This window comes from Manacus candei, unplaced genomic scaffold (assembly GCF_025592945.1).
Source record: "Manacus candei isolate 608988 ecotype Guabito, Panama unplaced genomic scaffold, ASM2559294v1 h1tg000189l, whole genome shotgun sequence".
Lineage (NCBI taxonomy): Eukaryota > Metazoa > Chordata > Aves > Passeriformes > Pipridae > Manacus > Manacus candei.
This window is the reverse complement of record NW_026138237.1, coordinates 106709-133908: the sequence shown is the minus strand read 5'-3', so window position 1 is coordinate 133908 and position 27200 is coordinate 106709. Positions and strand designations below refer to the sequence as shown.

General features: G+C 51.1%; 1 protein-coding gene across 1 annotated transcript in view; it reads left to right on the top strand.

The window, feature by feature from the left end:
* RTN4R (reticulon 4 receptor) overlaps positions 1–26856 on the top strand; it is an 87303-nt gene extending 60447 nt beyond the window's left edge. Inside the window, exon 2 of the mRNA XM_051774160.1 lies at positions 24814–26856. Coding sequence (XP_051630120.1) covers positions 24814–26240 — 1427 coding nt within the window. The 3' untranslated portion in view covers positions 26241–26856. The remainder of the gene's footprint in view (positions 1–24813) is intronic.
* Positions 26857–27200: the final 344 nt, after the last annotated feature.

Genomic DNA, 27200 nt, shown 5'->3' with positions numbered 1-27200 from the left:
CTGGCTGCTGTCCCTGGTCCCCCCAGAGCAGAGCTCAGTCCCTGCCCCTCCTCTGCCCCTGCCCAGGCAGTTGGAACTGCACTGAGCTCTCCCCTCAGTCTCCTCTGCTCCAGCTGAACACACCAAGTGCCCTCAGTGTCCTCACACGCCTTCAAATCAAGGCCCTTCCCCATCCAAGTGCCCTCCTTTGGACACTCTCCAATGGCTCAGTCCCTTCCTTCCATTGTGTCCCCTCAAACTGCCCCAATGTTGAGGTGAGGCCCCTCCAGGGCAGAGCAGAGAGGGACAATCCCCTCCCTGGCCCGGGGTTTCAGTACCTCCCTCCCTCCCCACTGTCCCTCCAAACCATCCGCTTCAGTACTGTGTGAATTCAGGCTTTGGCTGCTTTTGAGCCCTTCTCCAGCTCTTCCACACTATCCTGCTTGGAGAGCAGCTGGAATTAGAAGATCCTGGAAAGTGGTGCCCCGTTGCTGAGGAAAAGAGTGTCACTCCCTTCCAGGGTGATGTGATTCCTGAGCCTGCCACTGAGCTTTTCCTCATCCACAGTGTTTGCAAACAGCAGCTACAAACCTCAGCTGTGAGGAGGGAAGGAAATTCTCAGAGAACACACAATTTAGGACATTTCATTCACCTCCTGCTTTCTGAGGTTTAGGGAGATGGATGAGTTAATGTTTTCATCTTCTTTGCTAGGAAAAAAAAACACATTAGAATGAAAGTCGTGACGAGCTCCTGAGTCCAGACGGTGGGACTTCAAAAATGTGCTAAATATCATAAGATCAGTAACAAACCCCTGAAAGTTGGCGAGAACTGCAGTGTGTGAGTGCCCACACATCTCTGCCTTTGACAGCCAGGCTGAGGCTCAGGTGGGGCTCTGCCTCTTCCCCCCCACCCCGCCTTTCCCAAGCTGTACCAGGGAGGGGGGCAATGGGATCAGAGCAGCCTGTGTTTAATGTGAAGACAAGACATTCATCAGCAGCCTGATCTGGTAATTTCTGTGCTGTGTGGTGGCAGTGAGTGACAGCTCTATAATCTCACTCAGGGGAGTCATCGTGGGGGTCACACTCTGTCAAGGAAACCACAGGTAATGTTTGCAGCTCCTTCTCTGAGTTCTCCTGGTTTCAAAGCATTTCAGAGATTCTCTCTTATTGTCTGTAATGTCAGGGGAGTTGCAATGAAATGTCATCCTTCCCCCAATGATGAGGCCCGCAGATGAGATGTGTTGGTTTCTGACTGAGGTGGGGCATTTTTGGGTGCAGAAAAGAGGAGCAGGGGTTCAGCACAGGGCAGAGGCTGCAGCAGCAGTTGTGTGGCAGCTGTTTGGAAAATGGTGCCTTAGGATGGCAAACCCTCGATGACCTCCCTCCCTCCAGGGCCTGACATCTTTTCACTCAAGCATTTATTATTTCCCCACACCAAGCCTGCTATATTGGGTGCCCAACGTGGCAGACACTTCTGTGGCCATGGTCACCCACCAACACCAAGTCCCTACCCACAGAGTGCTGAGCCCTGTGACCCCTCTGTGTGAGGCAGAGCATCTCTCTGCTCTTCAGGGGCTGTGACACCCATGTGCTGCACCCTCACAGCTACTTAGGTGTTCCGGCCTGTAATGAGTCCTGCATCCCTTCCTTCAGCCTTGGTGAGGGAGGGTGTCCCCCATGGCACAGTGACTTGCAGGGCTGAGCACCCAGCCTGCTCTGGGCTGTTTGGGGTGTTCTCATGCAGGCTGTTCCTCTCCCAGGCAGCTCAGGTTGGAAGTGAAGGCATGAAAGGGCTTCACCAGCTCTTTCAATCCCACTAGAACCTTCCTGCAGCTGTGAGGATGGGATACCCCTGAAAATCACAGAATAAAGGAATGGGTTGAGTTTAAGGGGACCTTAAAACTCATCTCGTTCCACCCTCTGCCATGGGCAGGGACACCTCTCACTAGCCCAGGTTGCTCCAAGCCCTGTCCAACCTGGCCTTGGGCACTTCCAGGGATCCAGGGGCAGCCACAGCTTCTCTGGGCAACCTGGGCCAGGGCCTCCCCACCCTCACAGCCAACAATTCCTTCCCAATATCCCATCTATCCCTGCCCTCTGGCAGTGGGAAGCCATTCCCTGTGTCCTGTCCCTCCATCCCTTGTCCCCAGTCCCTCTCCAGCTCTCCTGGAGCCCCTTTAGGCCCTGCAAGGGGCTCTCAGCTCTCCCTGGAGCCTTCTCTTCTCCAGTGAACCCCCCCAGCTCTCCCAGCCTGGCTCCAGAGCAGAGGGGCTCCAGCCCTGGCAGCATCTCCGGGGCCTCCTCTGGACTCTCTCCAGCAGCTCCACGTCCTCCCTGTGCTGTTCCCCAGGGCTGGAGGCAGCTCTGCAGGTAGAACAGCAGGTCAGCAAATAATTCCTGATAGCTTGAGGGTGATGCCTGCCCGTGCTTCTGCTACCAGGGGTGAAAGAGAGATTGAGGCACTAAGTCAGAAAGCCCATGGTCCTTCCTCCCTGGCTTCCTTCTCTCAGCATGGTGATATCCTGTTGCTGGGGGTGCAGGGGATGGGAGGGCTCTGCAGCTTCTCCTGCTCCCAGGTGCATCCAGCAGTGCAGGATCCCGAGGGACTGAGCAGAGGACAGTGTGAGCACACAGGAGGGGAGGGAGCCCTTTTTCCTCATCCCTTCTCAGTGGAGCATTCTTGGGTTTTAATTCCCAGATGTGCTGTGTCAAATACAAGAGCAGTGGTCTGGGCAGGGACTCAAATAGACCTTCTTCCTTCTGCTCTCTGTCCTGGGCTCTAGTTCATCTCCTGCCTCATTTTTTGCAAGCTCTTGTTGTATTTGTCATGGCAGAGCCATTTCATTTGTCACTCCTTCCTGCTCAGGTTCCTAATCCAGCCCTTCAGTGTCTCATCAGTTCCTCTTGAATCCCCTTGGATGTGCTTATGATCTGGAGAGTTCCATGCCTGAAGTTACCCTCCCTTTCTCTGGAGGCTCCCAGCAGCCACTGAGATGCTGCCCAGGGGTGCACAGGTACAGCTTTCAGCTTGGGAATGTGCCAGGGAGGTGCAGGTGGACATGTTCATGTTTCACAGGTCTGTGAAGGAGCCTCTCCTTGTGCTGTGATGCTCCTACATCAACATCATCATTATCAATCAATGCTGGTGGTGTCTTTTGCAAGAACCTGATGATTTTTAACCTGCACATGGGATCTGACAGCTCTGCTCCCAGGATTTCTGTGCCTTGGACCAGCCCTGAGCAGCTGCTGAGGAGTGGCTCTTCTTTCTGGGCAGGTGTGTGGAGCCACCAGTTTGCTGTGGGAGCTCACCAGTTGTCAGGGCCTGACCAGTCTGACCAGTCTGTGTGCAAAGCTTCATGCTGTGATGCTGTACTGAAAGCTTCAGCTGACTGTCCTAAGAGCTTCTTGGTTGTTAAAAGATCACAATTTATACACGTAGGCTTTGCTTTCCACCCTTTTAAACAGCCTTTCCATTTCCCAAGGATTTCTCCCGTGCCGTGCCCACGGACTCACTGTTGTTTAAGATGTCTAAAACATATAGTGCTCTTCATACACAAGAATATCTCAATTTACATCCTCATTTTTGCTTAGCTACGTAGCCCATCAACATCTGGTTTGGCTTGTAATGTGCTGTGTTTGGCCAACCCCCCCCAGCTCAGCTCTTCCTGAGTCCAGACTGATACACCAGTGCTGGGAATGTGACTGGGATGCCACTGAACCTGGTTGTTTCCAATCACCCCGGGTGTCTGGAGCTGATGTAAACTCTTCCTGTAGTCTCCCATTGTTTTCTCTCCCTAATGCCAGAGTCACCACAGAGGCCACGCTCTGAAATGTCACACTGTTGGTTCCTTCTGTGGGGATAATGGGTCAGTGAGTTCAGCTGGAGTTCAGCTCAGACCATTTCTCTTAAAGGTTGGTGCTTCATGCAAATGTTGTTAGTGATCTCAGATAGAGCTGGGACACCTCTCCTCCAGACACTTCATAGAGCCAGCATTGATTGATGGGGAACTGCCCCTGGGGTCCAGCTGACCTATTCCACCACAGGTGGGCAAAGCAAAGGCAGAGGAGTGATGCTGTGCCATTTTAGCTGATACCTCCCTGGTGTGGGATCCTCTGCTCCATCAAAGCCCATTCAATATGTTATTTTAAGTACCAGACATCCTAAGTGTCTTCCATATCACAGAATGCCAGGATGGGTCAGGTTGGAAGGCCCCACAGTGTCCCACCTGGTCCCACCTCCCTGCCCAGCAGGGCCATCCCAGAGCACATGGCACAGGACTGTGTCCAGAGGGGTCTGGAATATCCCCAGGGAGGAGACTCCAGCCCCTCCCTGGGCAGCCTGTTCAGGGCTGGGTCACTGCCCAGCAAAGTTCTTCCTCCTGTCCAGGGGGAATTTCCTGGGCATCAGTTCCTGCCCGTTCCTCCTGTGCCATTGCTGGGCCCCCCCAGCAGAGCCTGGGCCATCCTCTGCCCCCTCCCTGCAGCCCCTGACACCCCCTGGGCAGGGCCCCTCTCAGGCTCTGCTCTGGAGGCTGAACAGCCCCAGCTCCCTCAGCCTTTGCTGCTCCCAGAGCTGCTCCAGCCCTTGGGCATCTCCGCAGCCTGCGCTGGCCCCGCTGCAGGAGCTCCACACCAACCCAGGACTCAACTGAAGCCTTGTACTCCATCCCTCTTATCCTGAGGGTTTCTTCTCTTGGATTTGGTTGTTTATAATGAGCTCATGAGTTAAAAATGTTTATTTCACACCTTTTGTATTTAATTTCTCTCTTGTGCTGAATTGCTCGTGCCTGGTGAGATCTGATCCCTGGTTCCACAATGTGTATTCAAATGAGTGGTTGGTAGCTGACAACCACTTATTTATATATAGGTTTATTTTTTTAACCAGTGCCCTATATCACTCATTTATTAACTTCTGCAAGGCCTTGCATGTCTCAGATGCACCAAGGCTCACAAGCATCTCAACAGAAACCTTTTGTGTCCCTGACTGCAGATGCTTTTCAACTCTCTCATTCTCATTTAGATTTTTTTCTTAGTGTCCTGTAAATACCTTCAAGCCATGGGCTTCACTCCTATAGTGATTATCAGGAGTGGCTGAATTCCCCCCACTAGGCATGAGGGATCCCATCCTTCTTGAGGTTATGGGTCTGCTCCTCCTGACATGCAGGAATTATTTGGGCAGCACTAGAGAAATTGCTTTGATTTTGTTCACTAATACTGCTCTCAAGCCTTACCTTTTTTTCCAGATCTTGCCTTACTGCCTTGTCTCTGTCCTCAGCAGCTGTTTTAAGTAGTCAGACTTCTGCATTTGCCTTGAATATCTTCTGCCTCCTTTTTGAAGTTCCTGCCTTTAGAAATGGGTTTAAGTACATTTAGTCTTTCATTGCAGTGACTTCGGAGACCACTTGTACTGCAGCTGGTTTAAGCTGGCAGATTGCAGTGAAGTTCTCAGTGTATGGAGCAGAGCTTGGGACAGACACACACACCTTTGAAAGGTGACATTCTACTGTCCCTGCTTCTACAGACATTTTCTCCTGAAATATTTCTTTCTGTGGAGAAATATTCCCTTCCCAAAAAGGAGGCCAAATACCACTGAGCTAGTGCTGTGCTGGTCTGAGTGATGGTTTTACAGACGGATCATGGAATCCCAGAATGGTTTGGTTTGGAAGGGACCTTGGAGTTCATCCAGTCCCACCCCCTGCCATGGGCAGGGACACCTTCCACTAGCCCAGGTTGCTTCAAGCCCCCTCCAACCTGGCCTTGGACACTTCCAGGTGCTCTGTCCCAGTGTAATGCAGAAATTAAGCTGGGACTATTGTGTTCAAAATTTCCTGGTTTTTCAGTTTTTCCAGTTCTGGGCTGACCAGGCATGCCTTTGGTTCACAGGCTCTGCAGCTCTGTCTCCATGTGGGTACCCTGGCACTGCACAGCTCATTTCTGAGGTTCACATTTGAACTAGAGAGACGAGACAACATGTTTTCCCCTTCAACATTTCCACAATCTCCTTGTTGATGAGCCCTGTGATAGTTCCTGGTAGGGCAGCTGCTCCTCTTTCATCTCAGTTCATTTACTTTGTGTCACTGCTTCCTCCTGTATTTTTCTGGGATTCTACAGCTCTTTGGACACACAGTTAAGACATTTCAGCCTGTGCACAGGGCTGCTCCTCCAAGTTCACCTGTGGATAAAGCTCTTTCTCTCACCATTTCCATAAGTTTCTTGGTGTTTTGGTTAAGCAAGAACATCAGCCCCTCAGAGCTGTTGTAACAGCAATCAATAATAACAATTGTATTTCTTCTGATAGTCTCAAGGAGCCCCAGGCAAGAACTAACATTTGGCAATACAAGCACAGAGCAAAAATTCACTCCCAAGTAACCCATCTTCCCTCCTCTCATTATCAGCCATCATCCCACAGCTCTCTGGCAGCTCCTCAGATATGGCTCTTTTTTCTCTAGTCTTTCCCCTTCACATGATAAGGTGGAAGGATGATCATTTCCCCCAGAAGTAGCATTTTTCTGGCCTATAACAATCTGCCATTTTTTGCCACAACCCTCCCTGTCATTTATGTGTCCCCACTGAGGCTGAAACCTTCTCCAGCTCAGTAGAGGCAAATTTAATTAACCTTTACTCCCATTCCCATCTAGATCATTAATGAGAGTTCTAGTGAGTCTGGGTCTCACAGTGGTCCCCGTGGCCTGTCTCAGCACAAGTCCTCCCCTCCATGTATCAGCCAGTTAACACTGAGCCTCAGTTGGGATCCTTCAGCCAGAAGGAGCCATTCCTCCAGTCCAGCATGAACTGTCCCATGTCCCGTTTGGGGGGAGCTGGTTGATGCTCTGCTGGGAGTGGTCCTGCCTTGCCCAACCAACTGGGGATGAAGGTGCAGGTCTCTGCCCCAAATCAGGCATTGGAGGGATACAACAAACAGATCTCTCCCCACACTGTGCTTACGGGGGACATTAGAAAGGACACTCCTGCAAAGCCTCCCCATGCTCAGCTGGCCCAGCAACCCCTCCATGCTGAGATCCATTAACATCTGGAGCTGGGAATGGGCACCTTCCCACTGGCAGGGGGCAAGAAAATTTGTGTGCCATAAAAGTCACCGAAATTTCATCTAAATGCACACCTCAACTTTGCAGGCAGCTGGGATGAGTCTGTGGGCTGCAGGGTAGGTGCTGGAGCTCCTGGGGACACTCTGCAGGAGCTCCCCTTGCCCCAGTGACTGGTCACTGCTGCTGCTTCACTCGTGGAATCAGAAAACAGTTTAGACTGGAATGAACCTTCTAAAGCTCATCCAGTCCCACCTCCTGCCATGGGCAGGGACACCTTCCACTAGCCCAGGTTGCTCCAAGCCCCGTCCAACCCGGCCTTGGACACTTCCAGGGATCCAGGGGCAGCCACAGCTTCTCTGCCCAACCTGTGCCAGGGCCTCACCACCCTCACAGCCAACAATTTCTTCCTTGTAACTAAACTAAATCGAACCCCACCCAGTTTAAAACCATTTCCCCCTGTCCTTTCTAGCCCTGCTAAATAGTTTTTTCCCACAGCAGAGTCCCCTCCCTGCTCTCTGAGCAGGTGGAGGGAGAGGACAATGCCGAGACTGGCCCAGGAAGATGAACAGGACACTGAACATGTTTGATTTCAGCTCAGGCGGTGATTTTGAACAAACCCCCACCCCCTACCCTGTCACTAGAAACCCCAGAGGGACCTTCCAAATCCAGGATGAGCTGGTTCCTTGATAAATAGCCTCTGGGCACCACGAGGAACACAGGCCATGCGTCACCTGCAGCGGGATGTAACCAGGGAAGAGGAGAGGAGGAAGAAATAGCTGCTGGATTTTAACGTTAGCAAATGTCAAACAGTACATTTGGGAATGGAAAGCACTTAAGGTGACCTCTAGACTGCTGGGAAAAGTGCTGGAGTATTTTAGTAATAAAGGGGATTTAGGGATTCAGGAAGTGATACCTTAAGGATGAGGGACACTTGGTGGCTTCAGCAAAGGGTACTGTCAGCTGGGAGGACTAAAGATCAAGAAGGAATGTCATCAATTCAAGATCTGTGTGCAGCCACCAGGGGAAGCCAGCAGTGCACATGGTGGAGACACAGTGGGTGGCTCCAGGGCAGGACAGAGACCTCCCCATGGACTCTGCAGAAGTAGAATCACAGAATGAGTTGGAAGGGAACTTAAAATCCATCCAGTCCCACCCCCTGCCATGGGCAGGGACACCTCTCACTAGCCCAGGGTGCTCCAAGCCCCATCCAGCCTGCCCTTGGACACTGCCAGGGCTGGGACAGCCACAGCCCCTCTGGGCAACCTGTGCCAGGGCCTCCCCACCCTCACAGCCAACAATTCCTTCCCAATATCCCATCTAACCCTGCCCTTTGTCAGTTTGAAGCCATTCCCCCTTGTCCTGTCACTCTAGGCCCCTAGGCCCTTGTAAATAGTCTCTCTCCATTTTTCTTGTCAAAAGAAAAATGGCACTGCAAGGCCACAATCAGGTCACCCCGAAGCTTCTCTTCCCCAGGCTGAACACCCCCAGCTCTCCCAGCCTTTCCTCCCAGCAGAACTGTTCCATCCCTCTGATCATCCTGGTGCCTCCTCTGGACTCTCTCCAGCAGCTCCCTGTCCCTCCTGTGCTGTTCCCAGGGCTGGAGCAGCTCTGCAGGGGGGTCTCACCTGAGGGGCAGAGGGGCAGAGTCACCTCCCTTGGCCTAGTGGCCAGGCTGCTTCTGATGCAGCCCAGGACAGGTACAAAATAGTGCAGGATTTCTCCATGGCCCCCTTGTTGTCATCCTGTTTGCTCTGGCTGCTTCCTTCCCCAGAGCTCGGGGTGCCAGGGCTGCTGCTGCTGAGGCTGCACATGGAGGGTTTGGCTCAGCTGGGCAAGAAGGAAAATGGTTTGGGCTCTTTTTTCAGCAGAAGAAGGGGTGTGTGAAGGGCATGTCACCCCAAATAACACCTCAGAAGGAAAATAGGAAGGGAGAGGCTGAGGGTGGTGAAGCAGATCTGGCAGCATCGAAATCCTTGGAGGAAATGGATTTTCATGAGGGCATAACTAGTAAAGTAGGAACCTTTTGGATTCTAATCAAGGTGAGGTTGGCTGAGTTTGCTCAGTGCTACACCTCTGAATAAGTTCTTAAGGAAGGGAAGGCAGAGGCAGAGGCACATAAGAAAATGACAGTTCAGAATTCCTGGTTTCACTCCAAAGTGTTCATGGTTTCCCTGTGAGAGGTCCTGGGGCTGGAGGGGGTTTGCTGGGCTGGGAGGGTTTGCTGGGCATTTCTGGGGGAGGTTTGGGTTTGACAGGTGAGAATACTGAAGAGGTTTGTAAGCCAAGGCTGACACAAAGCACTTTTGTGAAGTTGGAGTCTGGATGGTGCCCTCTGGAACCAACAAGGTCTGTGTTCCTCGTCCTTGCTCCTGTCAGAAGTTGCACAAGGTATTTCCCCAAGGAAAGGAGAGTTTACTTCCACTTTGCCAGGGAAAAAAGAGCAGGGGAACACGAGGAGACATTTTTTTCTGTCTTCAAATCCACAAGATTTACTTCTTGACTTGCATCATGTGAGAAATCCCAAAGAAATAACAGTGAATAGGCTGGGATGAGCTTTTTCCAGGCTAGAAGAGGTGGGATATTTTGCTTGTAAATGAATATATTTCCTATCAGAGGCCATTTGGGTGCCTGATGCTATTGCTTCTGCAGGATTGAGCTTCCCAGTTGCATTTTCGTGATTCTGATGTAATTTCTATTCATATTTTGAGCAATTTTTTTCCTTTTTTTCACTCCAGTTAATACCTTTGATAAGATGATTCATATTTCCCCCAAATCAGCACTTGGTCCTTGGTCTCCCTTCCGTGCTGAAGGAGGTGAATTTAACAAAGATGGCAAATGAAATGGAAAAAAGTTCACTTAGCACCATGAAATATTGATAAGCACTTAGAATGAGGGGAAGTGAGTCTGCTGCATTGGGAGTGCTCTGTGTGGAGGGAGGGACCTGCAGGGTGTGAAGTCTGTGTCCCCTGGAGATCTGCAAGTCCTGGCTATAGGATGGTGATTGCCTTCAATGAGCCTCAGGGTTTGGCTCTTTTAATTAAATAATGGGCTTCAATCAGGGGCTAAACATCCCCTTCTGGGCCAAGGCCAGGAGTGGGACAGTGCCTGCCTTACCCAGGGTAGAGGAGTCAGGAAAGGTTATTGGGGTGGAGAAGGAAGGAAAGGGGACTGTGCACCAGGTGGAGTGACAGGGAGGAGAACCAGTCTCCTGGGGCAGTGCCAAGGGAATTTCTGCATTCCTCTGAAATGATCCAAAATGCTCCAGCCTGTGGAGGCTGTGAGGGAGCATCACATCAGAGGGATGCCCAGCTAAGGCACCATCCACTGGGAGTGGTTCATGGAGAGGGACAGTGATCCAGCCATGGATGGATGCACAAGCCTCTTCCTAAGGAGTTTGCATGGGAGCACTGCCAAAATTAGGTCCTGGCTCTAATTCTTTATAAATAGCTGAAAGCCAGGGGTGTCCCAGAGGCAGGGAAGGCCAGTGCCCACCACTGGCTGGAGGCAGCAAGTGGGAAAGCCCAGGAGCTGAGGACAGGCTGGTCAGTTCTGTCTCTGTGCTGCCAGAGAGAGGGGAAATGTTAACAAAGCTAAAGATCAAAGGCATAGAAATACAGAGAAAAATACATAGAAAAGCATTGGCACAGGCTGCCCAGGGCACTGGTGGAGTCAGCACCCCTGGAAGTGCTCAAGAATGTGTGGATGTGGCACCTGGGGGCACAGTTTGGTGGTGAGCACAGTACTGGGCTGATGCTTGGATGTGGAGATCTTTGAGGTTTTCCCCAACCTTATGGATTCTATGATTCCATGGAATGCCATTAATTTCCGCTGGTATTCTTAAGCCCAGTCGACTTCTCGGTTCCTTCTGATAGCAGATATTGCTGTCACTATTATTTACTAATCATGTTGCCTCAATGCCAACAAGCCCCAGGCATGGACTAATGTCCTGGTGCATTAGGTGGGGACGAGAAAAACCCAGTCTCTGCTCATGTATCTGGATTATCATAATAAATTTAGATTTATGTCAGGCACTTGATTTACGTGGTGGGGAATATACTCTCTATTGAATCAATGGACAGTTATTAAATGGATTAAGAAACAGGCAGCTTAAAGCTCTCAAAATGCGATTGTTGTTGGGGGATCAGTGCTTAACAAGCTGCTTACATGGTGGCTTTGCAGGATTCAGCTTCCACCCTGCTGGATTTCACCATTTTCATGAATGATCCGGAAAATATGGATAAATTAGTTGCCCGTAAAGTTTGCAGCTGACTCAAATTTCACCTTGATAAATAATGATGAAGGCAAGTCTGTAACGCAGAGCAATTGCAGTGGCCTGGTACCAGCAACAGAGAAACAACATGAATTTTAATAGAGCCCAGAGCTCGGTCATCCATCTCAGAGAGCAGAGTTGGAGCCACTCGTCAGGCTGGGACCTGCTGCTCCAGGCCAGGCTGCAAAATTGATTTAAGGGCCACGTTGAATAACAGGTGATTATGAACATTTAATGCCCTGTAGTGGGGAAATGGATGAACACAGTCTCTGGATGAAGCGGGGAGGCTTCAGCCTGAGCAGGGAGTTTTTATCCACCCTGATTAGGAAGCAGGAAGGTGCTGTCATCTCTCTCACTTCTAAGGAGACCTCCAGACTGGGAGTGGAACTGAGGGTTTTCAATATGGAAATCAGAGGCAAATTCCTGGGGGAATACTGTGGGATCTCTGACCTCAGAGTGGGTGTCTGCTGGATAAGAGCTGAGGGCAGCTCAGCCAGGCACCAGGGGCTCCAGCCTGGCTTGGCTGCAGGTCGAGATCCTTTCCCCGTTGCTCATTTTCCAATTTCCAGGAAAACGGGAAGTTGTATCAGCAACCTATTGTATTCCTGCTTAGCTTGGCTTCACAGAGCTGCACAGCTCAGAGAGGTGTATTTTGCAGCTGTGGGTGGGCTGCTCCTCACCTGGGCAGTGTGGCTGATGGGGCAGGGAGGGGTGGCCAGTGCCAGGACTGTGCCAGGAAAAACAACACCCGGGAAAGGCAGCGGGGCTGGGTTTGCACGTGGATTAAAAACCTGGCCCAGCTTCTATCTGGGGATGAAAGAATGAGCCACGTGAGCACAGCAGGGATGGATGCGTGCCAGGGAGCTGGGAGGGATGCCAAGGGAGCTGGGGGAAAGGAGGGAGAGAGGGAGCATGACTGGCCTGGCCTGCTCTCCCATTGCCTGGGTGGAGGGGTTTGGTGTCCCCAGGGAGGGATGGGACATGTCCTGAGCTCACTGAAGGCAACATCTGAGGGGAGAGCTCAGTGCAGTTCCAGCTGCCTGGGCAGGGGCAGAGGAGGGGCAGGGACTGAGCTCTGCTCTGGGGGGACCAGGGACAGCAGGCAGGGAATGGCTGGAGCTGTGTCAGGGCAGGCTCAGGTTGGATCTCAGGCAAAGGTTCTTCCCCCAGAGGCTGGTTGGGCACTGCCCAGGCTCCCCAGGGCAGTGGGCACAGCCCCAAGGCTGCCAGAGCTGCAGGAGGGTTTGGATGATGCTCTGGGGCACAGGGGGTGACTCTTGGGGCTGGGCCTGTGCAGGGCCAGGGGTTGGACTGGATGATCCTTGTGGGTCCCTTCCAACTCAGCGTATCCTGGGATTCTGTGATCTTTGCAGACACCTCACACATCACTGCCCAGCTCTCCTCCTCCACTGCTCGAGGTGACAACTCCCGGGCTGGGGTGGAGAGCTCTGGTCATGCAGGCTCAGCAGGGAGAGCAACAAGTTGTGAGCAGGGTTGGGAAATGTGATCTTCAGTCAGCTGTGTCTGCTCTCTCATGTTTTCATTGCTTTGGAAACGCGGTTGTGTCTAAAGTTGAAGTTAAAATGTTCTCCCTGTCCTACTTGTGTTGCCTGGGGCAGTAGCTCCCAAGCTGTTTCTTCAGTCTGCATCCTTGCAGACAACCAAACTCAGGTCATGGGGAATTTCTGGAATAACTTTTCCTTCCAGGTTCTTTCCTAAACTTCATCCCTCCACTGCACATTGTGCAGATGCTGGGTCTGTAAGCAAAAACTGAGATAAACGTCATTTTAGAGGAAAACTGAGAGAAATGCTGCCTCGTGCAAGGGGGGCTCTTCCAGTGCTGAAGCTGTGGGGGTGGGATTTGCAGCTGGCAGGTGGGGTGCAGTCCCAGATGGCTGGGGGAGAGCAGGTGGAAATGCCATCTGGAGCTTTACCTCTCCTTTCTCCGAGTCACTCACACACCAGTGCCAGGTTTGGAGCTGCAGGAAACTCTGCTTCTTAGTAATAATGTTTTGAAGCTTTCCTGAGATACTTTAGGGTCCACAGGAGATCTAAATCATCCCCAAAACCTGACTTTACTTTCCTTGGATACCTGTCTGCCCCTGATTTCTCACAAATATGGCACAGAAAACACTAACTTATGGAGGAGCTGCTTGTGATTTACAGTGCATATTTTCTCACTTCATTCTTCACAGCATGGGGATGGAATGGTGGCAATATCACAGATGATCCTGTTCATGCAATGTGCTGGTTGTATCCCATCTGGATAAGATGGAAATGAGGATTGTGACCACTTGTGATGCTCTGGGAATTGGGCACAGCTTCCTTCAGTCTCTTTCTTAGACAACCTGGGATCTGCTCGGATTTCCTGAGTGTCTTAGTTTAACAAGATTACAACTTAGAAATGAAGAAACTTCAGGTGGAAGTGTGGAAAAGGGAAAGAAACAGCTTTTTATTAACAAAATCGGAATAAGCAACAAACAGTGGAAGCAAAAACTTTCAGAAGAAACAAAACAAAGTCCCAGATCCCCAGGTGGGGAGGAGAAACCCGCGGCAACCCGGGGAGAGGGTGGAGGAAAGGCAGGACTGTCCCGGCGGTTCAAAATTCCTTCCAGCAATGAAGGAATCCCTTTTTTTTTCCCACAGGCAGTCTTGAAAGCAGAATACCTCGCTCTGAGATGGGTCGGTCTCTCTCTCTCGGTCGTTCTCCGCGAGGTGTCCCGTGGGGAAAAAACTTCCTCTCAGGAAAAGAGAAAGAGAAAGAGGCGGCCAAAAACTGGACTCCTGCTCTGTCCGGTCTCGGACCACAACCCAAAAGCCCCCGAACAAAGGACTCCCCCAGCTGTTCCTGCAGCCACCGCTTCCCTCGAGCCCTCCCCTGTCCCCGCTCCTGCCCCGCTCCGCCCCCACACCCATCCCGGGAGAAAGAGATGGAGGGGATGGGGGGACGGGACCCTAGGGAAGAAAAGGGAAATTCCAACATCTCGTTTCAAACCTATGACACTGAGCTGGGTAAGGAATTTAGCCACAATAAATCTTGGGAAAGGCAGTGTGGCAGGGAAAAAATCCTTCCCTGTCAGGGTGGGGAGGCCCTGGCCCAGGTTGCCCAGAGAAGCTGTGGCTGCCCCTGGATCCCTGAAGTGTCCAAGGCCAGGTTAGATGGGGCTTGGAGCAACCTGGGACAGTGGCAGGGGGTGGAACTGGAGGAGCTTTAAGGTCCCTTCCAACCCAAACCATTCCATGATTCCGTGATAGATAGCTGGGATAACACCGTGGCCATTTGTGACATTTCATATAATCCCAGAATGGTTTGGGTTGGAAGACACCTTAAAGGTCACCTCATTCCAAACCCCCTGCCAGGTTCTCCTAGTCCATGAGGATGGAAGCCTTTTCCTCCTTGGCTCCCTGTGCTCAGTGTGGCCAAGCCCAGCTTGGCAGCAGGTGCCCACTGCAGCTCTGGGAGGTGGGTTGGGATCACAGCAGGTACTCAGAGGTGCTGTCTGTGATGGATTCATAAGTGAATTTGAGGAGTTCAGCACGTCCCTGCGGGCTCCAGGGGATCTCTCTCCCCCTGTCCTGCAGCAAACCTACAACCTTCCTGCCCATCCTCTTGTCCCCTTTGTGCTCATTTCCTGGGGGTGCCACAGCTACTCCAAATACTCATTCCAGGCCATGTGCTTTCCCCTTCCCTTGGGGCACAGGGTGTTTTCTGTCTCTCATCTGACTTCCACACCAGATATTTGCCTTGGATTCCTGCCTTTGTCACACACTGTCCCCTGCACTGGGTGTCTCCATGAGATTTTTGCCTCTCCTCCAGCTGTGAGTGTTGAATTTGGTGCCTGCGAAGGTATCAAACTCACCTGCAAATCCAGTGTTCTCTGCTGAGTGCACAGGCTGCTGCTGAGATGCCTGGGGGAGCTGTGGTACAGGGACCTTTGAGGTGTCACAATGGTGCAGAGGACATCAGAGAGGGCCACGACAATGCCAAGACTTTGCATCATGTCTTTGGGAGAGCTGAAACATCCATGGTTATTCCAGTGCTAACCAACCACACATGACCACATCCTGAAAGGGGACACACCTCTGCAGTGGTGAAATCAGTTCACTCTGAGGAAGAAAAGGGGAACATTGGGAGAGTTTGAATGAATCAGCAGCATCTGGGACCTGCACCATCTGCAGAGGAAGGCCCAGGGTTGAATGCTATCAGGCCAAGACTGAATAGTATAAATGCACAGAAGAGGCCTTTTTTTACAGGAAACAGGAATTCTCCACGTTTTCTTCAAGCTCATAATCTTCTCCTTTTCAAGGGTCAGAAGCTGTTCCCTTCCAGATGTTCCAAAGATAGTTGGAAACAGGACAGGAGGAAAACACAGATTTATCACATATTACATTAAGAACTGCTGAAAATTCTGCTTCTACCAATTGAACTGGCAAAGACAGTCCTACCAGGTGAGGGGGCAGAGCTCAGGGCTGGCAAGAGCACCCACTGAGGCATGGCCTCGGATATCCATAGGATTTTCCTGTGCCTATCCATAGGAAACTGTGGTAACTAGGTCAGCTTTTTAATGTCTAACAGGAGAATCTCATCGCAAAGCAGTGAGCAAAGTTGATTCCTCTTTTCAGGAAAACCATTTTAAGGAGCATCTTTACCCTGTGTTCACAGGTAGGGATGGCCAAGTGCTTATTTATTCCTCCCTGTGAGGGTGGGGAGGCCCTGGCACAGGTTGCCCAGAGAAGCTGTGGCTGCCCCATCCCTGGAGGTGTCCAAGGCCAGGTTGGACAGGGCTTGGAGCAACCTGGGCTAGTGGAAGGTGTCCCTGCTGTGGCAGGGGGTGAATGAGATGAGTTTTAAGGTCCCCTCCAACCCCGAGCAGTCTGGGATTCTGTGATTCCGTGACTATTTCTGTGAACTGCTGCAGCTTGGCTGAAGGATCAGGACGATGTCACTGCTTACAACCAGCTTACATTTTAAGGTTTGGGCACAACAGTGAGCTGTGATAATATTTCTTCTTGAAGGGAAGTGGATATTTGGGCACATGATTTGTTGCAGCAAAGGGTTTCACGGTAAAATTCATAACCACAGACGAGATGGCAGATGCAATTCAGCATTTATAAACACAAAGTAATTTACACTGGCAACCAGCCCGGAGCCTTACCTAAACAAACACCACGATGGGCTCTAAATGAGCTGCTGCCACTCAGCAGAGGGATCTCAGGGACTTTGTGGAGGGCTCTCTGCAAAGCTCAGCTTGATGGCTGCAGTGGCAGGTGGAGTGCAGGAACTCAGGGCCAGAGCAGGACACCTAAACCTCTGACAAGTTCATCTAAACTTCTGCAGAAATCCATCCAAACCTCTGAAAAGTCCACCTGAGCCTCTATAATTGTCCATCTGAACCCCTGCAATTGTCCATCTGAACCACTGCAGAAGTCCAGGCTGCAGTTGCATCCCAAGGGTCGTCCTCCCACCCCTGCAGCCAAGAGGAGAAGATGTAGAGAGGTACAGCAAAAATGTCTGGAGCAGCATTCCTAGCGACCTAGAGCTTGGAAAAATCCTGAGAGAGGGGAGAGAAGGTTCCATAGTGTGTTAAGGAGACAGGGCAGTTGTGCCTCAGGCCTTGGAGAGGATGCCAAGGCCACGGTCCCACATTCAGCATTGCCCTCCCGCCCGTGGCTGCTGTGTCAGATCAGCCTGAATGTCCCTTCTCTGGCCCTGTGCAGCTCTTCTCACCTTCTTCTACTGGAATTAGGGCTGTTCTTATTTCCTGGCCTCCTAGGGCATTACTGGGCTGTAACAATTGATATCAGTGTTATTGTTAAACAGGGACCCAATGACTCCTCTATTTAAATCCCTTGACATTTTCCCCCCTCAAGGTTTCTGGTGACCTTTGCTTCGAGAGGCTTTCATACCTCATGGCTTGCAGCAAGCCTTAGAAATTCAGCAGGAGGAAAACCCTCTGGTTAGAGAAGAGACTTTCAATTTTTTGCTCATCAAACTCTCATTTAAATGGGCTGAAATATAAACTGTTAAGCAGCACCTTTTCCTTTCTCTCCCTGCTGTTGCTGAGGGAGATGCTGGCAAACCACCAAAAGCATAACCCTGCCCAAATGTTCTTGGGTTAAATCCACCCTGCTGGCAAAATGCTGGGAGTGCTGGAGAGCCCCTGGCAGGGATGGGGAGCCTTGTGAACTGGGAGCTGCTTTGGCACATCCCAGGAAAGGATGGAGCTGCCCCAGAGAAGGTTTGTGCTGCTCTCAGCTCACGTAATGAGTTGTTTAGCTCAGCCCTAAGTGATGCTGAAGAATCAGCATTCAAACTCCCCTGGAGATTTGTGAGGATGGATTCGAAGAATTGCACATGATATAACTCACTTTTACCTGCTTCCCTTAAAAATATCCCTCCAATATTAAGTCCAAAAATCACATGAAGGGAATATGATTTAGGTGGAAAAGATGAACACCTAGAAGTTAGGAAATGGCACATCTCTTGCCTCCCTCCCCTGCCTGGATGCATCACGGAAATGACCTTTCATTCCTGACCACAGATGATATTTTTTCTGCTGAAATCGTGTCTTGTTCAGGGGAGAGCCTGGACATACCAGAGAGGCTGTGCTGCCAAAGGCAGTGAAGAGCAGCACAGTCCCAAAGCTTAATGGATCTGAATGCAGCCCCAGAGGATGTGGGATCAGAGGATGTACCTATACACGTCAGGGGTGGGGTTCAGATGCCTGAACATTGCTGCCTGATGCCCTTTACATCCCACCCAGCTCCAGCTGCTGGCAGAGCACAGGTCTCACAGAGGAGCTGTGCCAAACCTGCCAGCTCTCCTGCTGGCCTCTCAGACCCCCAAGAGTGTCTGAAAGGGAATTAGCTCCCTATTTTTAGCCAGCTGGGATTCATCACCAGCACGAGGCGTTTTGGTGTGAGCTGGGACTTGGAGCTCCAGCCCATGGACATGGAGCTGAACTGGTCAGTGGAACCTCAGGAGCAACCCAGTACCCAGGGTCAGCCAGTGACCCCACTGACTGTTTGGCCTGAGAGGGGTGTCTGACACCCCAACACCCCGTGGAGATGCAGATGTGCCCCAGGACCTGCTTCAGCCCCAGGGTTTCCTGCTGCAGCTCCTGAGGATGCTCCGCAGAGGGAGCTGTGCTGGGACCTGCTCTGCTCCTGCCTGCTGGGGGTCCCGGAGCTGTCACACTGGTGGCTTCCCCAGGTCTTTGTGCGGTGGAAGAGCATCACTCCTGTCCTCTCCTTCCCACGCTAAAGCCACTCCAGCTGCACCATCACGATCCATCCTTGCTCTCCGCAGTGGAGGGAGGGAGGGAAACTCCAGCATGGGAGGAGACTGGTCCGAACCGATTCTCCTTCTTCATTCACCTCTCAATTCACCTTCGTCTTGAAATGCATGGAAGTGCTGCCCTCTTCCCTCTGGCACGGGCACAGTGACAGCACAGCCCCACCTCTGGCCACAGGACAAAGCAGGAGCTGCTTTGCGGAGCCTCTTCCCGAGCCACGGGCGGAATTTCAAACAATGCCCACTCTGAACAGGGAATTCAGCAGCGATAGTGTGTCCCTACTATAAACAAAGGCAAAATGCTGTGTGCATCAGCAAAAGGCTTTGTGTAGTAAAGTACTCCCTTTATGTCCAAGCAGGAGAGAATTCAAATGATTATTGACCCTCCACTGCAGGAAAGCCACATTATAATATCTCCAAATCAATAGAGACAAGTGCAGAGCAACAGAGAAAGGCCACGGCTCTGGAAAGTGCAAAAAATTGCATTTTACTTTGGCCTCTTCAAAAAGTTTGCAAAGCATCTGTTAGAGGCCCCCGGAGCCTTTTCTTTCTAATTGCCACGTTTGACAATGTGGTGGCACTGGGGACTGGTGGGAAGACAGATAATGGACCCACTTTAATTGCTTCCCAGTTCCATGAGTCATAACACTTGAGAGATGGCAAAGGGGAAGTGCAGTAGTTTGACTGAAGGAGCCTTCTGGCTTTTAAGAAAGCCCTGGAGGAACAAATGCTAAACTCAAAGCCAAAGTCTTGGAGTGACTGAAGGTTCCAGGTACTGGATTTTCTTTCATGTTTTGCTTTTGACAGGAACTATGGAGTTAAGTTTTAATCATGCTCTGAAGGAGGGAGGAATGATTTTGGACTAAGAGATGAGGGGATGGATGTTGTGCCAGGAGCCTTTTTCTCAGGGAGGGTTCTGAGGTGGTGCAGGGTCCAGTGTCAGACGGTGGTGGGAGCACACTGAGCATACAGAGCTCGGGGGGGATTTATCTGGAAGGTTCAGGGAGGATGCTCTCACTGGGTGCTGAGCTTGGCATGTACTTCTGGGAATGGGCACACAGTGGACTCCTGACCTCCCTGCTCCCCGTGACACCAGGGAATCACAGAACCACGGATTGGTTTGGCTTGGAAGGGACCTTACAGCCCATCTCGTTCCACACCCCGCCCTGCCGTGGGCAGGGACACCTTCCACTAGACCAGGTGGTTCCAAGTCCTGTCCAACCTGGCCTTGAATCTCTCCTGTACTTCTGGCCTAAGAGCAGAGCATGTTTTTCCAGGAGAAGGAAGGAGCCCACAGGCAGAGCTGAGCCCAGTGCTCCAGGAACACAAACACTGGTGTTTGCTGCCTGTGCCAGCCAGGCTGTGAGTGGATGGGCTCTTTCTGCCCAGGGCCTCTGGGTTCTTTTCCCTCAACCTTTGACCTTTCTGCTGAGGGCAGCCCCCACTGGGACCCCTCAGCATCACAGATCCTCAGTGCCCCCTGGAAGGAGCAGAAGCCCACAACACTCACACTGCTCCTGCTGGTTTAAGCTGTGTCTGTCTGTGTCACCTCTGCCTGGCCACACTCTGAAGGTCTCCATCCTTCCCCTCTGCTTTGTGCCAAGAGCAAGAAGCTGCAGTGTGGTGTACAGGGCAGGGCACAGGCTGTGGGCACTGCCAGGAGGTGTCCCAGTCTCTCTGGTTTGAAGATGGTTTGCCTGGGTGCTGCTTTCACCTCAACTGGACAAGCCCTGGGACATGGTGGTTGAGAAGGATGGGAGGAGGATGGAAAGCAGGAAGTCAGGAAAACACAGGAGGAACAAGGGGAGGTGGAGATGTCACCAAAAATCAGGAACGAAACTCTCTAAGGCTGTAATTTCAGTACTAGGAAGCAGCATTTCTTTATTCTGGCCTGGGTTTGTAGGGAATCATTCCAGCTCCACACACCACCTATCAAGATTTTTCACTTATTTATATATTTTTAGCAAATAAAGAAATTAACATTCATTGGTTCTAAGTTTTCTAATTCTCTTCATTAATAAGTATTCTATCCTCTATTGGTTATTGATTTCTTGCTTCTTGTGCTAATTTTGTCCACATTCTTCAGTCCTCCTATCATCCTCTTCTCAGACAGGGAGTCTCCTCTGTATCTTCTGGTTACTCCAACAAGCCCTTGAAGGACCATAAATTTAAGATCCCAAATGTCCAATCTTCAACTCCCTCAGGCTTTGTTTATTGAAACTTATCAGGGCTAGTTTAACAAACTTAAAGTTTTGGTGATTTAATGATTGAAGTAACAATAAGAGCCTGGGGAAAAAAAGAAACTTAAGGAGCTAAACCAACAAATTAAACATTATTTCGGAAAGTTACATAATTCCAACAGAGAGAAGAGAAGAAGGTGGAGCACCCTGTGCTCAGCTGATGGGTGTTGGGGTGGCCAGTTCCTGTGGACACACTGCAATAGAGTCCCCAGATCAGTGTCCCAGCTCCTGCCTCTCTGCCATGGCCCAGTTCTGTGCTGGAGGCTCAGGGAGGGGATGTTCCACACCAACCTGTGCTGCCCAGCCAGCACAGAGGCACTTGGGGCTATGCTTTGTGCCCCAAAACAGGTGCCTGTTTCCAGCTGATGGGCTCCATCCCTGGGGCACAGGGCAGTGACACCGTGTGCCTGGATGGATCTTGCAGGGCTTGGTCTAAAGAAAGAGATTACTTGAAAATACAGAGGTATATTCCAGCTCGTTCCAGACCCGAACCAGGTCTGCTGGGCCTCAAACCATCTTAAAACTGTTTTAAGGTAGCAACCTTCCTGTTTGTGCTCATCCCTGTCCTGAAGTGGTCACTTGGCCCCTGGTCAGAAACAGCAAGGTGGTCTGCCTGGAATTCCATGGATCAAAATATCCTCGTGCAAGGTCTGGATGGATCGTGGCCCTTGGTGGCCACTGTGGCTGGGGACACACTGACACAAGGCACAGCTGCTGGGTGAGCACCAGGGCTGGAGAAGGCCTTGGAGGAGCAGGGAAAAGTCATGCCATGGGCCCTCCAGTCTCTGCCACACACACCCTGGTCTGGCTGGGGAGGAAAGGGTCACCGTGGCTTCCCATGGCTGTCACCCCCTCCTGCACTTCCTTCTGGCCCTGCCTGCCCGGGGACCCTGTGACCAGCTGGTGCTGAGCTTTGTCACAGATCAGGGCAGGGCTGAGCTGCACGGTGGGAAACTCACTGGAAAAAGGCCTTGGGGGCTGATTGACAGAACTGTCTGTGGTGGAAGGAGCTAATCCAGGCAGCTCATGAGCACCAGGTCCCTAATGAATGCACACAGGCTGGACCTGCCTGTAATTCATGTCCCTGTGCTGCTCCACTGGCTCCCAACAGTGCCACTGAGTCACTGCAGCCCCCAGGCAGGGACAGGGAAAGCCATGGCTCAGAGCAGAGCAGGATGTGCCCCTTCCCTTCTGCCTCTCTGTGCTGGGCAGAAGCTCAGTGTGTGTCCAGCTCTGTGCACACCCAGGAGCTGGAACAGGACCTCACTGCCCAGCCCTGGCAGCTCTGTCCATAGGAAAGGGCTGGTGCTGTGGGCTCAGGGCACGAGGGATGCAGAGGGTGCTGCCAGGATGGGGTGCACAGAACAGGGTGCTGTTCCCATGTAGGGCTCGTTCTCTGCTGGCTGCTCCCTGTTCTCTCCTCCTGCCTCCAGGTATCCATGTATTTATTATGCACTTGCCTCTCCTGCCTGAAGCTGGAATGGGAGTGTTGACTGCGATTCCTCTTGCACAGGAACATGTGTTTGCATTCCCAGCCCTGGGTCACATATTCCTAAGGCATGTGGGATCACCGAGGTTGTGGCTGGATTTCCCCAGGTGGGCCGTGGGCCCTGGCAGGGGGAGCAGCAGTGGTGGCCCAGGCTGAGCGCTGTTTTCCTGGAGTGGGTGGTGTTGCTTAGTGAGGTGAATCCCATTGCTCTGGTGCCACCCCCGCCCCCATCACCTGAAACATGGAACTGAAGAAGGAGGCTCCAGAAAGTCCTACTTCTCTGCCCACGGGTTTTCATTATCAGCTGGATAGGAAATGTGCTGGCCAGAGAGTTGCCAGCGTTGTTTTAATTTCCCACGAGGCTCCTCTTGGTGTGACATGTCTCCAGTAGGGAATTTCAGTTGTCTTGTGTTCCTTTGCTTCATACAATGGGACGTGACATGTCAAAACATGACAAGCCAGCCAGAATGTGTCATAATACTGCACTCAACACGCTGCCTTCCAGGGTTGCTCAGCAGCTAATAATATCAGCCTCAAATTATCTCTGCATGCTGAGCTGTTCTTTTTCTCCCATGTGGACTATGAGACATAGGAGTCTGCTGCCTATATTGGACTGTTGGATCACAACAGATTTATCAGCCACACACAGTGAATCATTTTGACTGGACTGAAACCCAGATCTGGGATCCGTTATTGCAGAAAAGCGACTTTCCTGCCTTGGCTTTTCTGATTGTTGTTGGCTCAGTAAACAGTTTGCTGAGATTTCCGTGTAATTTAATCCCTTATCGTTGGTGTTGGAGGTGCTGTTGCTGCAGAGGTGGTGTGATTTCAGTAGCCACACGATTGCCGTGCAGGCTCTGAGGGAGGGGGGCCGGCGGGGCTGGATGTGACTGTGCTCCCTCCAGTGTTCCCACCTTAGCCCGCTCGGCAGCGTCCTGCTTTCCTGCCCGGCTTTTTGAACTCTGCTGTTTTACCTTACACTGTAATGAGGCACCAACGTGCCTGAACAATATTTTCAGTCTTTCAAGGAAGGAAATCCCACAACAGCGAGGAGGCAAAGCCGCTGTTGCCCGTGGGCTGGAGATCCCCGGGGATGGGGAGGGATGTGTCTTCTTGCCAGAGGTGCTGGGATGAGCTGGGAAGGAGACACACGTGTCTCTGCTCACACGTGGGATTTCCCAAATGGGGCCTGCTGCTGCTCCGGGTGCTGCCCGCTGGTTTTAGCTCCCGATCTGGTTTGGAGGAAGGGCTAATTGCTTGTAAAGCACTTGCTGCTAATTGCTGGTAAAGCACTGCTGGAACTGCCTCCCTTCCCACCACGGGTACAAAGAGCAGCTCTCTTGCCAGGTTTCACAGCTGTGGGTTCCCACTGACTCTCCCTCCCAGGTCCCTTTGCAGATGATGCTCTGCCCATCCCTTCCCTTCCTCCAGGCTCTTTCCCAGCATCCCAGCTGGGGCTCGGGAATTTGGCGAACCAAAATACTCCCTTGTGATTCCAGGGCAGCCCAGCTCCTGGGGAGCAGTTGGGGCATCATTATGGAAAAATGTTCCTCTCAGGGGCTTTTCAGCCCTGGCGGGCTGCCTGCGTGCCTGAACACATGGAATCTACTCCTGCCTTGCAAACTTTGTAGAATCCCTGAATCCTTTGTGGAATCTCTGAATCAAGCCTTGCACGTGATTTCCTCCTACAACAGCATCACCCTCTGTGGAAAAACATGCTGTTTCCTCCTCTTCCTTGGTGGCTGCACAGATTCAAAGGAAAAAAAAAAAAGGGAGAGAAAGGAAGGGAAGCAAGAACATGTGGCTTAAAGTTTTGACCAAGAGAAGGAAAGGATGCTCTTGGCTCTGAGACATCTGAAGGCAGGTCTGACCTGAAAGTTATTCTGGGAATCTCTCACAGTTATTTCTTCCAGAAAGACCAAATCAGTCCAAAATTATTTGGGGAAAGTCACAATTAGGTTTCGAGAGCAATGTGGGGACACCTGCTTGTTTCAGAGAGTGGTTCAATGGTCCTGAAAAGCAAGGAGCTGGTGGCACTGCTGGGATGGCACTCAGAGCTGCCTGGGACATCCCAGTGGGTGCAGGTGAACTGGTCTAAGTGTGCCCATGGCAGAGAGAAATGGCCCCCAGCAGGCAGTGCCTTTGCTCCCAGGTGAGATCTGTGGAACGAGGCTTGTGTTGGATGTGCATCCAGGACCCAAATCCATGATGACGATGATCCTTCTTTTTCCCCTTGGCTGTCAGAGCCCTCCCGAGTGTGCAAGGCCGAGGAGGTGCTCAGACTTCATCTCTACAAGTGTATATTGATTTAAACTATTGAGTTGAGTGGTGGAACATTGTAATTATGCATTTTAATTGCTGGCTCCCCTGGTATATGTTGTTTGTGGTTGGTGGTGACACACTCACAGGGGTGATTTCAGGCTCCTCTATTATCTGCAGAGAGAAGCTCTCCCATGACCCTGCCTAATTTACATACTATTTTTTTTTATCCTTTAGGAAGCAAACTGCTAATTTTGGTGCTTTGCTTGAACATCCAGTCAGAAGTGGAGTCTTGCCCCGGGGCCTGTGTATGTTACAGCGAACCCAAGATTACAATAAGTTGTCAGCAGCAGGGACTGACAGCAATCCCCACGGAGATCCCCATCCAGAGCCAGCGCATCTTCTTGCACAACAACAGGATAACCCTAGTGAGGTCCACCAGCTTCACCTCCTGCCGCAACATGACCATCCTTTGGATCCACTCCAACAACATCAGCCTCATTGAGCCTGGAGCCTTCTATGGGCTCAACAAACTGGAGGAGCTGGATCTCAGTGACAACACGAACCTGAAATCCATCAACCCCGTCACCTTCCGGGGGCTTGTTCATCTCCACACCTTACACCTGGATCGCTGTGGGCTCCTGGAGCTCTCCACGGGGCTTTTTCGAGGGCTGTTCTCCTTGCAATATCTCTACCTTCAGGATAATAATCTTCAGACCCTGCTGGATGACACCTTCATAGATCTGGCAAACCTCACCTACCTGTTTTTGCACGGGAACAAAATCAAGAGCTTGTCGGAGAACGTCTTTCGGGGGCTCATCAACCTCGACCGGCTGCTCCTGCACCAGAACAGGGTCAGCCTGGTCCACCGGCGGGCCTTCCATGACCTCGGGAAGGTGATGACCTTGTACCTGTTCAACAACAACCTGACGGTGCTCACGGGGGACACCATGGCCCCCCTGGTGTCCCTGCAGTACCTGCGCCTCAACGGCAACCAGTGGATCTGCGACTGCCAGGCCCGCTCCCTCTGGAATTGGTTTAAGCAGTTTAAAGGATCCTCCTCGGAGCTGGAGTGCCACCTCCCCCCTCGCTTGGCAGGGAGAGACCTCAAAAGGCTCCAGAGCTCCGACCTGGAAGGGTGTGTTGACTCCTTCAACCAGATACGAACAAGTGTCTTTAGCACTAAAACCAGATCGGGGAAACTCCCAACTGGGATTCCCCCTCTCGGTTCCCACGATGGCTCCTCCAAGTGCTGCCAGCCAGAAACAGATAAGTCTTTTATTTATGAAGCAAAAGGCAAGGCAGGGCCTTCTTCCCACAGCAGCCGCTCGTCCAACAACCACCTCAAGGAAAAGGAGAACATGTCCAAACCCAAGTATATGGAGACGGACCCTTCCAAAAACAGCAGCAACAAGCAGATAAATGATTCCCCCTTTGGGACCTTCCCCAGCATTGTAGACCCTCCTTTGACCAAGTTGAGGCCAGAATTTCTAGAGCCTATTGAACCTTCCACAGTTCCAACCAAAAAGAGGCAGGGCTGCTCTAAAAAGAACAGATCAAAGGCCCAGTGCCGCCTCACCCAGCAAGGGAACAGCTCCACGTTACAGCTCAGCCTCAGCCTTTTGATCCCCCCCTTGGTGTGGAGCTTACTGTTATTCTGCTAAAATTAACTCTTTTCCTGGGTTGATGACACTTTAATACTAGACTTTTGCTGACCTCCATAAATGTTGCAAACAAAAGTAAAACTACCATCCACCCTGAGAAAGCTTTGTTACACAAAAGTTAACTGGATGCCTTTATTAAAAAAACAAACAAACAAAAAAACCCACAAAACAAAAAAGACAAACACCGAGATGTACATAATTTATTTGTCCTGAAACCTGTGAATTATACCTTTGGTCTTCGGAACTGCACTTGCCCACAAAGCAGCTTTTGCTACAGCAGATGGTAAAGAAATATGGTTTATTTACAGGAAAAAAAAAAAGTGTAAGAAATGCTCTGAAAAGAATGTCTAAAATCTGTTTGTAACTCGCCATCACACTGAACAATGTTGCAGGTTCCCATATGCAGAGGTAATGAATTTGATGCTGTTTTAATCCTATGTTTATGAATATTGCAGTTTTTCCGTACTCATTCCATCACACCATGTTTACGGGCAGGATTTGTTAAAGAATGCTGCCTTTTTCTTCACAAGATTGCAGTATATATAGATATGCATTTTATTTTACTTGTGTACAAGTATACAAAAAAAATATAAAATAAAGATTTCTTTTTCCTAAACGGTCGTTCATCTGCAAGGGGTGAAGGAGGCTAAGCTGAAAAATTCAAAGGATGTGGAGTAATCCATGATCTGAAGGCAAGTTGAGCATTTAACACAACAGTAATAAATAAGACATACTGGGCACGGTTATGCAACCTTTAACTGGTGCCAGCAAAGGGGTTTGTTGTGTGAAACATGCCCTGGTAATGCTCCTGCTTCCCTCTGAACTGTCCCAGGCCTGACCTCGTCCATATTTCAGGATGCTCAGATTAGCAGGAATTATTGCCCAGCCCCTCCGGGTTGGGGACTCCTCGTTGCAGGTGGAGCAACATTGGAAACAATCCCAAGAAGTCAGGTAGGGCCA